The 15,247-nt window shown below is 43.7% G+C and overlaps 1 protein-coding gene across 2 annotated transcripts in view; it reads right to left on the bottom strand.

The window, feature by feature from the left end:
* Positions 1–1,296: 1,296 nt before the first annotated feature.
* LOC147679819 (uncharacterized) overlaps positions 1,297–15,247 on the bottom strand; it is a 33,867-nt gene continuing 19,916 nt past the window's right edge. The window contains exons 2-4 of one of the 2 annotated variants that reach the window (XM_086943372.1): positions 11,678–11,815; positions 2,167–3,221; positions 1,297–2,045 (exon numbers count right to left, since the gene is read on the bottom strand). In XM_086943372.1, coding sequence (XP_086799498.1) covers positions 2,973–3,221; positions 11,678–11,815 — 387 coding nt within the window. In that variant the 3' untranslated portion in view covers positions 1,297–2,045; positions 2,167–2,972. The remainder of the gene's footprint in view (positions 2,046–2,166; positions 3,222–11,677; positions 11,816–15,247) is intronic. The other variant, XM_086943373.1, reaches the window with a different exon arrangement.

Raw genomic sequence — 15,247 nt, 5'->3', positions numbered from 1 at the left:
GTCTAACTGCCACTGATTGCCAGTTTTCTTGTAAATTCTATGACATGTTACCTGTAGGACTGCGATACGTTATTGTTACTAGCTCGGATATGCTCACATTAATTATTTTTCATATGTCTCCTATAGCATTTTGAAGTGTGCCGCCCTGCACTGAAAGCACTTTGCTGTTACGGTCTCAAGTATGCACCCCATACTATAAAATCTCCTCCTTTCACTACAGTGCTGTGAAGTGGTCTAGTGATACAAAACAAATCTTGAATCGCTGTCGGTACCACATGAGGACACTTCCAGAGACCATGAAAAGCTCTTCTTTCTACAGGGAGAATTCCTGAGAATAAAAAGGAAAAGGTCTGGAGGAAAAGAATGAAGAGGTCTGAAGACTAGGTAACTACCTCAAGCATTTGAAACGTAACTCTAGAAGACATCTGGGAAGAGTTGACATAGTTCACAGTCCCCAGAGATGTCTGAAGACAAAAAATACGGTTTTGTTGACTTAAAGAATTACACCAGAGGGGGAAACAGCAATTGCAGCCCAGCTGTTACAACACAGGTACAGCAGGGATGCCAGGACATATTGTTTGGGGTCAAGCACAACACGTTTTCATGTTTCATTTGTCTTTGGGACAAGTAGGCCCAACCCCCTGCAGTACAGACCTCTTGGCTGCCAGATTAAAATATCAAGTGATGAATGGGGAAGGGCATTGTCTGCAGTTAAGCTAATATTTATTTCCGTGTGTTATTGCTGTTGGAAGTTGTATTTATGGTTCATCAATACAAAGCCTTTATTATTAGGGTGACTGCTCTAAGGAAATGTTGTACATTCAGACTGCACTACTGACAGTGGTTCCAGTATAAAAATGTCTACACATGTTTGCAAAGTTTAAGAATTTGAAGCTACGTACAATGCTTTCAGGATGCTCTCTGATTAGAATCAAATATATGCAAAAGCTTGAAAGCAAGATTGACGATTCTTTGCTTTCAAAATAAAATGTTCATTAAAAAAATGTAACTAGAAAATACATGTATTGCTAAACTACTGTATAATTTTAGTTATCATTTCTTTGATGCATCATTTATTAAAATGTGTTGATGCATGCTAGTATTTCCCAAAAATATTCATGATGGAAAAATCAGTGTAACCAGTTTCAACAAAATTATAGGGTGGGTATGGGTTGAGGATGGCAAGAGTTATTTTAGGGTTTAGGTGGGTATTGGTTGAGGGGCTGTGAGATTTTAAGTTGATTTATATAAAACACACACTTTTATTTACTATATACATATATGTATATATATATACATATACACACACACACATAAAGTGGCTATACCTACCTGTACATTTTTGACACAGCGTATGCCTTTGTGATGCAACCTTTTACCACAAAAATATAAGTATTTTACAGGTAAATAAACAATTTGTGTATATGGTTTATACTTACCTGTAAAATACTTATATTTACTTGTGAAACCTTTATCACACATATGCCTTTACCATTCATGCTTTTAAAATGAAATTTGTTGTAATGGCATGCATGGTGATTGTAAAATAATGCGTGGTAAAGGTTATGCTTGGTAATTACATTTGCGTTTTGATGGCATGCGTTACAACGGAGCAAATAATTCCGTCATACACACCACCAGAGTACACCTACAGATTTGGGCAAGGCTTAAATAAGAAGTGACTGTACGATCAGATGTCTCGAGATAAGGAGTAAATCTCAGGTTAGTTAATAAACACACCTGCAGGCATTTAGGGACAGTATGTAAAGTTATGGTAACTTAGAATACCACATCAGGTGACATCTAAAAATAGAGCAAAATTCATATAAGTCGGGTGCTTTAATAGGAGGCATCAGGACACCTAAGTCAAAGCACAGATTACGTAAATCCTTGGACTAATGAATGCTACACAGTAGGAGATGTCTGGACAATGATGGCAAAGGTTGGATTCCTGACAGAACCTCACTGGGAAACATATGGAAGCATGAGTCTGTGTTTAGATAGCATAAAGCACAAAACCAGGATCCTGCTGATTAACCCCTTCGCTGCTCAGCTCGTCATGAGGCACAGTTGAGCGGTGCTTATGACGAGCTGAGCTCGTCATGAATAGAGGGATTCATGGAATGTCAGCACAGGAGGGGAAAACCATTAGCAGCCAAGGTGTACATTTTAGGTACGTTTTACACACCACACCCGAAAATGGCCAGCTACTAAAGTAAGGCATTACGTTGGAAAATGTCTTCAGAGTCAAGTAAATCTTCTGAAATCTGACCTCACCAAACATGAATTAGTAGCGGTCCACTTCAGTGGCTTAACTACCCTGAAGCAGGATACCAAATCGCATTCCAAATTATTTGTCTCACGCAGAAAAGCATTAGCCCACACAAGATACCAATGCTTAGCAGATGACCATGTGGACGTCACCTTCATAACCAAGATGAATACATGTAGAAGACCAACAATTCTCAGCGGCAGGCCTTCACCTCCAGAATAACCTGGGCAAGCAAATCTACAGGGTCCCAATCACTGATGCCGTTTAGAATGGGACTCAACACCCACCTGGTATAATTGTGTTCTTCAAGCGCCTCCGCACCTCTCTAAAACAGATATTTGATGTCACACATGCCTCATGTTTACATTGTAAAGTATATCTTACATTTCCATTTCTAGTATGTACCCTGTACTTTGTGAACTAAATTACACAACTAATTCATGAACCATGTATCAACCTTCACACCACACCATGTAGGTATGCCCCATCAATGTCTCTTTGTCTAAAAGCAACTGTGCTCTGCAGGGTGGACTACATAAGCAATTTAAACACAAGCATAATGGCTGTCACCGGGAGAATGAAGGCATTCTTCATATCACATCAGCTGCCATATTGTGAGCATCTAGAGATGAAAGCCTGTGCTCAGTGTGTGCTCCTGGCCTGCAGTAGGGTCTAGGTGAGGAGTGAAGCCTTTAGGATTTCAGGCCCCAGGTTTGGTGAGGTTAGCCAGTGGCTCTGTTGCATCTTCTGGTGCTTTGCCTTCCTCTCTATTGGCATGGATGGATCCAACACATATGAGGATGATCATGATCAGGCCCACGACCACGCAGATGCCAACGGTGACCTTGCACCTGGTGCTAGCGCTGGTGCGTGTGCTGGTGACTGTGCTAGGCTCAGTTCTAGGCATCGTGGTCACCTTAGGAGTCTGTTTCTGATGAAATCGCTCACACTGCGGAAACACAAACAAATCACAAGGCTAAATAAGAAGGGAAAAAATTACATTCTAGGTTTAAAGGCATCACATTATATCACTGATACAATTCTTTCATTCTGTGGAACAACTGTCTTCGATTTCACAAACTAGATAAAATTAGTATAACTGGTGTAAACGTCTAAGCATTATATTCTCTCCAGTAAGACTTTGCTCAATGTTATTCACCAACAGTGGCAGCACACAATTTGGTTTCTTTGCAGCGTGCTCCATAAAGGTGATCAATCAATCAGTTATTGTTACTCACATTAGGTTTTTAAATTATCTAATGGAGGTGACCCTGTGTTCTCAAAATAAAGTTCACTGACATTAATTTTGAAGACAGGTATTGGTTGAGCTCTGTGCATGTGGCTGATGGAAATAGCATATAGCAGATACAAGGTATGATTTAGGGCCAGGATCTCCAACAAGTAGCTCAGGAGCTACTGGCAGCTCACCAGAACCCTAGAAGTAGCTCTTTAAGAGGATGCTAACCCCAGTACTCCACTCAGAGGGTATGTGATCATCTCAAGACCCTGAGAGTGGCAGCCAGCCAAAGCAAAGGTAGGGTCTCATTATAACATTCAAGCAGACACTGTGTGAGCCTATGTGGTATGCTACATGATCATCTGTCTTAACATGCTGTAGGCGTTGCTTTATCAGTCACATTATGTGTGCATCAAGGGCAAGGACAGAAGACGGCCAGCAGTAGCTAGAGCAGTAACCACTGTGGCCTCACTAAATTGTGGGCTTACAGGAGCCAAGGGGAAAATGAGTGAGTTAGGTGGAAGATTAGCTCAGAAGGGGAGGAGAGCAGGGTCTAGATCCAGAGCTGAGGCATTTAAGAGTCTCACGTCCGTGTGGTAGTATGTGTATGCATGTGTGCATATTTATGTGTGCTTGTGTGTCTCTTCTATTGTGTGCCTCAGTAAGAAATGCCTGGAAGCTATTCCTGGTGTTAAATATCGCCAATAAGTCAAAAAGGAAATTCCCTTTGGACGAATGAACATAGAACAACTAGTTCTTACGGACCAAACAAATATAAATACATCAATACATAACACATGGACAAGCAGGAAGCAATGCCAACAGAATTAAAAACAAGTGAAAACACTCTAGTAAAATTAATCTAAACAATTTATTAATATACACTATATTTGTTAAAAAATGGGAAACAGACAAGACGGAAATCATATACAGTCAATCAGTGAAACATTCCAGTAAAAAAAGGAGGTACAGGTTGAGGACTAAATTCACACAATGATACAGAATTTTCCTCTATTTCTTGACCATCTATTACTCCTTATGCATCGACGTGTTTCGGTGGTGAGAAAGAAGTTTTACCACCTTCATCAGGAAAGTTGAGATAGTAGTTTCCCAAAAATTCTAAAATTTAAAACAGAACCATTCTTAGTTACAATTACTATTCATGGCAACATAATATAGTTCTTCTTAAAAAATATAGTGTAAACGGATTTTGGTACCTTAACAGATAATCTTACAACACTGCTTCCATGAATGTCTGTTTTTTTTTTTTTTGTTTGTTTTTTTTGTTCATGGAAGCAGTGTTGTTAGATTATCTGTTAAGGTAGCAATATCCGTTTACACTATATTTTTTAAGAAGAACTAGATTATGTTGCCTTGAATAGTAATTGTAACTAAGAATGGTTCTGTTTTGAATTTTAGAATTTTTGGGAAACTACTATCTCAACTTTCCTGATGAAGGTGGTAAAACTTCTTTCTCACCACCGAAACGCGTCGATGCATAAGGAGTAATACATGGTCAAGAAATAGAGGAAAATTCTGTATCAGTGTGTGAATTTAGTCCTCAACCTGTACCTCCTTTTTTTTACTGGAATGTTTCACTGATTGACTGTATATGATTTCCGTCTTGTCTGTTTCCCATTTTTAACAAATATAGTGTATATTAATAAATTGTTTAGATTAATTTTACTAGAGTGTTTTCACTTGTTTTTAATTCTGTTGACATTGCTTCCTGCTTGTCCATGTGTTATGTATTGATGTATTTCTATTTGTTTGGTCCGTAAGAACTAGTTGTTCTATGTTCATTCGTCCAAAGGGAATTTCCTTTTTGACTTATAGTCGTTCACGGAACCCCGTCCCTTTGGCCTTGGGGTCCATCTCTCTTTTATTAGAGAGGTTAAATATCGCCAATCAAGGGGTACATCTCTGGCACAATTGTATTCATTCATGAAACAATAGTGGAATAAGAATACAAAAAGAGCACTTGATGGATAGAATGCTAAAGAATGTCAAACAGTCACCCCCAGTACAGAGCACTGGGTTAAATCCATCATGTGTTTGCCTACCATGCCATTCCAGTTTAACCCCAGCCATATGCAAATCAGTCTTGCTGCTTATGGGAACAGACCAGCCTGAACTGCCAGGCCAGGTCCTCCCTAGACCGGAAACAAGAATCCTTGGACCGGTTTTGGGGCATCACCCCTCATTAGCCAGATTAGCTTGAGTCCAGTGACATGGTGAGCACGGGACCCACATCTGGGCACACCCATCCCACTTGGGGTGACAAACACAAATAGAACAATTGATGAACAGAATGCTGAACAATGTCAAACATTCATCCCCAGTACAGAGATCTTGGCCTAAATCTGTGTATTTCTTTGCCCACCATACCGTTCCAGTTTTGGCTGGGTCCAAACTGGGGTGACGAAGCGAGCAAAATAATTTTGGATTAAACCTAGATCTGTAACTCAGGGTCAGTGTATGAAAAGCTGCAGCACTCAGTCCTTCATTTTATTTTATGACGTTGCTATGTGCACCCTATATGTGTATGGTTATGCCCAGATGTTGGTCCCTTGCTCACTACACCACTGGATTCAAGACAGCCTGATAATGAGGGGTGATACCCCGAAACTGGTCCCATGATGCTTGTTTCCGGTCCAGGGAGGACCTGGCTTGGCAGTTGGGGCTGGACCGTTCCCATGAAGAGCTGGGTCAAGGCTGATTTGCACATGGCTAAGTCCAAACTGGGGTGATGTAGTGAGCAAAATAATGTTGGATTAAACCCAGATCTGTGACAAGGGGGTGAGTGTTTAAAAAGTTTCAACATTCCGTCCTTCATTTTATTTTGTGATGTTGCTAAGTTGAATAATAATAGTCTTCCTTGATATATTTTGGGCATTTGTTGTCCGATTGTGGCATACTGGAAGAGATCATTGGCATAAGAGCGTGTCTGGCATCATTTTAGACATCCGTGACAAACACCGGTAGCCATCAAAACCATAATAATGGCCATGGCTGACATATTGTGCACATCCTGGGTATGGTGTTGTCCACCCTTGGCAGAGAGGTGGTCATGGTATTATGGTTGACATTACTGGCATACTAGAGGCATCCATTGCATTGTGATGAGTATCTGTGGCCATGATTGTAATGTCTGGACATTGGAAGCCGAATCTGTCAATGTGAGGAGATTGTACATGTGCATACTTGATGAAGATGATAAGCGAATGTTTGGGGACTCTGTGCTTCCTAAAATTGAAAACTGATAGTTAGTAAGAAAAAGTTGTACATTTTTCCAGAAAAGCTGTTTCATCTGGAAAATAGAGTTTGTTTGCCTAAAATGGAAAGTGGTATTTATAAAGAAATAATTGCATTTCAGAAACTGATAGTCTGAGAAACCAGGAGGTTGTTTTTCTAAAAAAACACAGTTAAAGCTCTTTTGCTTGCCAGAAATGCTGAGGTGGTCACTAATGATAAACTAAATTATGGTGTTCACTAGTTTAATTTTGACAGACATGGTCAGTTTTTTTAAAGTGATAACATTTGGTATTAGCTAAATAGGGTCTTTCATGACCAGAGGTAGCTCTCACTATAGCCTCATTCTGCCACTGCTGTCCCCCAGCCTATGTCTGCCCAAAGTCTCCATGCACAATGTTTCCAGTCCAAGACTTTCCTTTTGCAAATCACTATTTAGAGGGAGCCGAGCAGCCATTTGCAACCTAAACTGTAATTGAAGTGGGTGTTCTACTACCTGGACAGGGTGGCCAGTAGAAGCAGAGATTTCAAAAGTTGCCTCATTTGGACCACAGATTTACAGATGGTTGATCATACAGAGGATAAAGAGAATTGTGACTCTGCAGCAAAAATTGCATAGTTCGAGTTTTACCCCTTAATTCGTCATCTTGTATGTAGATTTCAGAAGAGGCAAACAAAAAAAAACAAAAAAATCTAGCTCTTTCAGATCAAATGTTACAACAAACAATGTAGGCAATAGACATATCCATTTTTAAAACGTTTTACAAAACAAAAAGAAATTTAGGAATATAAGTGTTTTTGTCAAATCTGTTTTTATTGTTTTAAGATTACACTCAGGGATAACAGGCATTGCATACAGAAGTTTGCAATCATGCATAGAGTGTTTATCAGTACATGGGCGTGTGGCCACATTAGTTTAACATGCGTTCAAACTTTACTGCGAATGAGACAATGAATGCTCACCCAGGAGCTAGCTGTACTGCGTTCTGACAGTTCTGATGCAGTCTCTAAGTTGCAGTAGAAAAGCAGTGTATCAACCTCCCAGTTACTCGTGTGGTCCAATACTGATCGTTCAGCTCGATCAATGAAAGAGATGATTTACTTACAAAGCAAAGGAACAATAACAACAATGGCAGCGTAAACCATTTGTACATTCTGAACTCCTCGCCCCTTACCTTTGCCCCCCCCCCCCCCCCCCGGGGTCACTAGTGTGCTCCTCAGCTATAACCGCGCTGGTGTAGTTGCACTCGTGCCAGAGTAGAGTAGGAGAAAGTGGGAGCATACTATCCCGTCAGTACAGCGGCCTGTGTCATGCCTCCGCCTGCGTGGTCATTACCTGCTTCCTCCATGTGTCTCATGTGGCCCTCCCTTTCCAGCCGCTGTAACGCACAAAGCATCTGTTCCCAGTGGGCCGCTATAGGCTCGTCCGCAACCCCAGAGTTTCCTTCCTTTGGATGGCAGTCCCCTCTGCCCTAGCCCATGCCTGAAATGAGGAACTCCATGCCTGTGTGTGCGGCGGGTCATGCTCCTTCCATCTCCTTGTAAGGAGGCACTTTGCTACCACGAGCTCCAGATCCGAGAATCAGGACATTGCCTTGTCTTTAGGGGACCTCTTAAAGTGGTGCAAGATGTTCTCGGGCCAGTCAAAAGGTATGGTACGACCTGTGCTACCCTGTAGCAGCCCACTAATCGCCCGCCACAAGATGCCCAACCCAGGGCAGCTCCACAGCATGTGCAAGAACCCCGCCCCCAGCTCATTACACCTAGGGCACAGTGCATCGTTACGATGAAAATACCTGTTGATCAGCTCTGATATGAGATAAGCCCTGTGGACAATGAATAACTGGATTTGGCGAAACCGCATGTTTCTGGGAATACGCTCAGGACTTTTAAGTATCCTTTCCCACTCCTTATCCACCAGGTGGCCTCCCCAGGTCCAGTTCCCATTTGCATTGAAGCGGGCCCAAGCTGAGAGCTGCATGTTCCCTCGGCGATGCCGCGAACCAGGTGCCTGCCTCTGCACAGGACGTGTAGGTGTTGCATAGTAAGATGCTGGTTGGGCTCCGTGGTCAGGTCCCCCCATTTGGCAGTCAATCTCGCCATCAGGGAGCGGTGTGCCAAAAAAAACCCTGGTGGGAGCCCCAACTCTGCCACCAGGGTCTCGTATGGTATGAGATCACCACCCCGGTATAGATCTCCAAGCGTACGAACATCGGCCTCCCACCATTCCACAAGCGCAGGAGCCATAAGCACCCCTCCACCGCTACGGGAACCCTCCAGAGGTATGGCCGGTGCGTAAGGGACAGCATTGCGAGTGAGATATAGGGCCCTTCGGTAGCACTTGTATGCCACAGCTAAGAGGAGTGGCATCGGCCGCGTAACTGTAGCAAGAGGATGGAAAAGGCTGGTTATTTGTTCTAGCGAGTATGGCGGCATTGTTGTGGCTGTATCATCCCTGCCCCTATCCGCCAGCCAGCGAGCAAACCATTGCAGCTGAGCGGCCAGATAGTAGTGTTCAAAACAAGGAGCAGCCAGGCCTCCCCGATCCATCGGCAGGTATAATTTCACAAGCGCCAGCCTGTGCCTAGCCTTGCCCCAGACAATAGGAATATAAGTGTTTTTAATGGAGTAGGGTTCCGTCATTTACAATCACTTTTTCCTTTTTATAAATATAGGTTACAAAAGATGAAAACAACACAGCTAAAAACTGTGACACAAACAGAAAACTGATTAAACCTTACTAAATTTTAAAGGGTTATAATAAATGTGAATTAAAGAAATGGGCAACAGTGATTATTACACAGCTCATTCAGAGTGAATGGATTGCAGGTAAAGAAATTGCACTGTTGGGAGTGGAGAACATTACCACCCTGCAATTCTTTCATTTATCCAGCCTTCTTCTAAGAAGAGCACACTACACTATTTGGCCCATTCTTGTGAAAATGTAAACTTGTGACATAAAGGATTTTGTGGACGGAGAGCACCCGAGTAACGCTAATCATACACATAGTGGTGCGCTTGTGACATTAAGGGTGAGCGGAGGGAGTGATGCTAGCCATACACATAGTGGTGCGCTTGTGACATTAAGGGTGAGCAGAGGGAGTGATGCTAGCCATACACATAGTGGTGCGCTTGTGACATTAAGGGTGAGCAGGAGGAGTGATGCTAGCCATACACATAGTGGTGCGCTTGTGACATTAAGGGTGAGCGGAGGGAGTGATGCTAGCCATACACATAGTGGTGCGCTTGTGACATTAAGGGTGAGCGGATGGAGTGATGCTAGCCATACACATAGTGGGGCGCTTGTGACATTAAGGGCGAGCAGAAGGAGTGATGCTAGCCATACACATAGTGGTGCGCTTGTGACATTAAGGGTGAGCAGAGGGAGTGATGCTAGCCATACACATAGTGGTGCGCTTGTGACATTAAGGGTGAGCGGATGGAGTGATGCTAGCCATACACATAGTGGGGCGCTTGTGACATTAAGGGCGAGCAGAAGGAGTGATGCTAGCCATACACATAGTGGTGCGCTTGTGACATTAAGGGTGAGCAGAGGGAGTGATGCTAGCCATACACATAGTGGTGCGCTTGTGACATTAAGGGTGAGCAGAGGGAGTGATGCTAGCCATACACATAGTGGTGCGCTTGTGACATTAAGGGTGAGCAGAAGGAGTGATGCTAGCCATACACATAGTAGAGCACTTGTGACAAAGATGTGCAGATGTTGAGACCCTGAGTGGCACTACCTATACACATTGTGGAGTACTTGTGAGATTAAGGGTGCATGGAAGAATAGGCCCTGTGGTGTGCTGCATAGTTTTGTGGCCCCACCCAAGACCTACTGCCACCACCTATTGTGCAATCATACCCCGTAAAGTGCCTCAGAGGTCTTGACCCATCATTTATGTATGGGTAATAGGTTTGCAGGATAAATTTAAACTTTACTTCACCTCAGTTTTGAAAATCCTATGTATTGGAGAAGGGGCAGCTGTGAAGTCATGATATTCCAATCAAAAGTTGCAAAAGTTGCAGAAAATAGAACTAGGAACTAGGGATCAAGAGGAAAGAGCTCTATTTGGACAAGTTGCAAACATGGTTAATTGAGAATCAAAAGGAAAAGATCTCTGTGCTGTTGGGGACTACACAGTAGGCTGTAAGGCAATGCAAACCTAATGAAAAGGGTGTGCTGTATAGACCCGCGAGAAAGAGGTGTATTTTTTTTTACCATACTACTGGTAAGGTAGGGAAGCTACAGCAGCATCTATGTGTGGGTGCTCTGACAGGTGGCCAAGAGAGTGTGGTTTTGTCCGGCCATCCCTGCCCTAAAGTAGGGCATAAGCTTGCAATTTCTAAGGAGGTTATGTTTTTCTGAATTTGCTATATGTTAGAAGAAAAGCAGAGCATATATTTGGAGGTCATGTGCACTATTAAATACGCAGTTTAGATTGTGCATAAACAATTAAGTGTAATTAATTGTCATTTGCGAGGAAAATTTACCACAAACCTGACATTCCCATTCAAAAGTTACTGCAAATGCATGGGAAGGGGCTTTTGTTTTGTGCACTTTTTTCAAGCTAAATGAGTCCTCAATTCTGAAATTGACTCCTATTGCGCTAAAATATAGCACTAAACAACAGATTTGCATTTGACATAATGTCGCATACTTTCGCTGAAATTCCACGCAATTATGCAAAAGCAAAAGATACAAATGTTGCACACAAACGCATATGGCAGCATTTGTAATCGTATTATTGCCACTAGGATCTCTGCGTTTTCAGGTGCCCTCTTGCCACCTGGCTAACCGTACTGCATAGGTTTGGAGTTTCCCTCAGACATTACCTTTGCACAAAGTTAGGTGCCACCTTTTAGCAGAACGTAGACAATAACTTAAGAGCCAGCATGATCCATGTACTCACATCGGCTGTAAGGCTCTCTAATCGATCCATCATTTCGGGCACCTGCTCAGTCCTCTCGTTGACCTGCTGGACAGTGCCAACCAGTAAGTTGCCAATCTCGTCCACTTCCTGCTGGAGCCCCCGCACGCGCTGGTCACCCTAACATGAAAGAAAGATAAAGAAAAAAGAATAAACAATAGCACACACTTCACAGACTCCTGGAGCCCAGCCAAATCACTAATGATGTGATGTGCATGGCACAGGAATGTGAATAGTCAGTGATGAAACCAGACCCTATTACCACCTGCCAGAAACTTTCAATGCACTCATCAGACTCTATGGCCTCTTATCAATCACCGGCAGAGGACTCGATGAATCTGGATATCTCCACTCATGTTAGAGACACAAAGAAACCTGATAGCCTCAGCTAGTGCTGAAGGCCATGCATTTACTTAGGATAACCCAAAAAAAAACAGATATAGAGTTTACTGGAGCAGTGGCTGCTGGGGAATTTATAAAATGCCCAAATTCATGTATATCGCCTACATTCTCCAATCCCTCAAGTAGCTGAAATTAGAATCAGGGATAAAATCAATTACATTGAGGGGCCCCGGACTTTGAGCTGTAATCTCAGTTACAATGGCAAGCCCGCTGGTTGGCAGGCAACAGTAGGGAAGAAGTGGGGGATATAGGGAACCCTCAACACAGGGGGTCATATTGGCAGTGCTGTTGGGAGTTAAGCTGAAACTGGCACGATGGTCCACCTTGTTCACCATAGCGTCTTGCTGCCGAAAAACAGTAGTCAATGGCACAGTCTTTAGGCTCCTGCTCTCCCACTCAGAGGCCTGCCCACTCTAAGTGGGAGAGGCATTACAGAACGGAGATTGGAGGAGTGGACGAGAGCGTGAATCAAAACAATGGGAGACCCATGAGGAGGGGCAGAAGAATACACATGATGGATGCCTTGGTTGGGGAGGATGGCTTACTCCAGATGCAATTCCTGACATATACCCTGCTGTGGCGCCCGCAGTCCCAGGTGTGGGGACATCACCCCTCGGACATGCAGATCCAGGATGTACTCCAGACTGCTCACATTTGGAGGGTGAAACAAATTCATTTCCTAGTTTTATAAAATGCCCTTACTCGTGACAACTGCTGACATACCGACAACTGCGAGACTAGTTGGATAGGGTATTCATGGCATAGGAGTGGGAACAGTCACTGGAACACATACACAAGATTTCCCAAAACACTAGATACAAATATATGAAATGTAACTACCTGCACATGACATACTTCACCCCTCAGAGTAAATGTTATTTAAAAAATTGACGCTATGAGCTGTTGCTCAGAATTTGGATGCTGACTTAATGCACCTGTAATGGAGCTGCTCAATAGTGGAACAATTTTGGGCCACAGTGGAAGAGGACATTGAGCGCACGCTCAACAGACAAAAAATACTCACAATAAGTGATGTGGCTCACTGGTTAGAGGCGGCAGACCCGGAAGCAGAGAACGGCCCGGGACCAGGGTTCAATTCCCGACGCGGCAGGGTCGTGGACCAGGGTCAGTGGACTCGATAATTCTCGCCTCGGTGCCTACTCTAACCAAGGATCACACTCGGCAACTCTGGGCATTAGCTTGCCTCATCTCTACAATGGCCCCCCACATTCGCCGGGGATGCCTGGTTTCACCTTGGAGATACCCAGTAGGGACCATCTCACAGGGATAGCCAGGATGGGTTCCCCAGCGGTCTACAGCGCCACGACGCCTCAGGGCAGCAGTGCGCTTTACAAGACCACATACATTACAATAAGTGTCTGCCTGCTAGGATAATATTGGCACAGACCAGAAAATAAAGTGGGCAATAAATTCTTAGACCCAGTCCTTACAATAGCCAGAAAGGAAATCGCATTACATTGTAAATCAACATACTGACTGCCAAATTGCAGGTGGAAGAGAATTGTGGAGAAATGGGCAATAGCAGAAGGGGTAGTTCTCAAGAAAGAGGAGCAGAGGGGGCTCTGCAGGATGATCAAAGCAGGTCTTTGGCTGGAAGTACTGACGTCATTTGTGATGGGAAATGCCAAGGCAGGGACATGAACATAGCAGAATCACCCAAAAGAGGACTGGGGAGGGGATGTGGACCACAGTCCCTGACGGCTGTTACTAATTAGCACCCAAAGCATGTTGAACAATCAGCTTTATCCCGGGGTGATCGATCTGGTTTTAGGGTCTGAGATGAGGAGGAGAGTGGTATAGTGGGTGGAACATTGGGAGTGCATTGGAGTGGGCATAAGCAATGGTTTAAAAGGTTATGAACTGTACAGTTTAAGCAAAGTGTCTAATAAGCCCTGAATTGCTTGATGGGAGCGACATTGGTACACCATGAACATGTTCCTATAATCTGCGATAATTGCTAAAAAGTGTATTGGCAATGCATAGGTGTATGGGACTGCTGCCATGTTACTACCTGCAAAAAAACAGGATAAAATCAATAATACCACCATCATTCACAAACTCAACCAAGGTATTATTCTAGCTACACAAAGCAAGTTAACTTTTGCGCCCATACCAGGTAACCATCATCAACATCATCAAAAAAGTTGGTAATTCCTGGCAGAAGAAAATAATCGGCCTATTGTCCTGCAAATTCCAGAGCAAGAGCAGGAAAACAATCAATCAATATTTGTTAAACACAGCTTATCACCTCGAGAAGTATCCAGGCACTGGGGTACGGTGAGCCTCAATCGAAGAGCCAGGTCTCGAGTCCCTTCCTGAAGTCGGTGAGAGAGGGGGCAGTTCGGAGTTGGAATTGGAGGTCATTTCAGGATTTGGCAGCGAGGTAGGAGAAAGAGCGGCCTCCACTATGGCTCCGTTGGATGTGGGCAACGTGGGCGAGGATGGGCGCAGTGGATTGGAGTTGTCTGGTCGGTTGGTGAAATGTCAGGAGGTGGTTGATGTAGAAGGGTCCGCCGTTGTGGAGAGCCTTGTAGGCGAGGGTGAGCAGTTTCAACTGGAATTTCTTTGGAATGGGGACCCAGAATAATACTTCAACACCATATACAGGAATCAAAACTGTAAAGGCAACCTGGAACATAAACCAACCTAGCTGCCAAAGCACTGCAATGTGGTCAAGTGTGCTCTCACAATGGCAGCTCCTTCACCCTACCAGACTTTGCAACAGCCTAAATAACCCTATTTTAGCACTGCACATTTCCCTTTCACCTTAGAGCTTGAATTTTTTTCCATCATTTTAATCATCTATGTGCCATTTGCAGTTCAGGACACATCGACATTTAAAAGTGTATCTTGACCACAATTTTGAAACCCCAGTTACATAAAGGAACTGGTGGATGCCCAGATCCCTGGGGCCCGACTACCCAGACATTTGTTATCAAGACCAATTGTTCACAAGAAACAAACCCCTAAAATGTGATACCATTAGGGTGGGGAGCAAATGTGGGTGTCCTTTCAGTTACTGCTCAGTGCCCCCCTACATAAACTTTTCATTTTGAGGCAAGGTGGAGCAGCAGCTAGTAACCCACTGAACTATGTTCAATGCTGCCCCTCACCGAACACTGGTCCGCC

Source organism: Lissotriton vulgaris, chromosome 11 (genome assembly GCF_964263255.1).
Source record: "Lissotriton vulgaris chromosome 11, aLisVul1.2, whole genome shotgun sequence".
Classification (NCBI taxonomy): domain Eukaryota; kingdom Metazoa; phylum Chordata; class Amphibia; order Caudata; family Salamandridae; genus Lissotriton; species Lissotriton vulgaris.
Note: the sequence above shows the minus strand (reverse complement) of the source record. Positions and strands in the feature narration are given on the sequence as shown.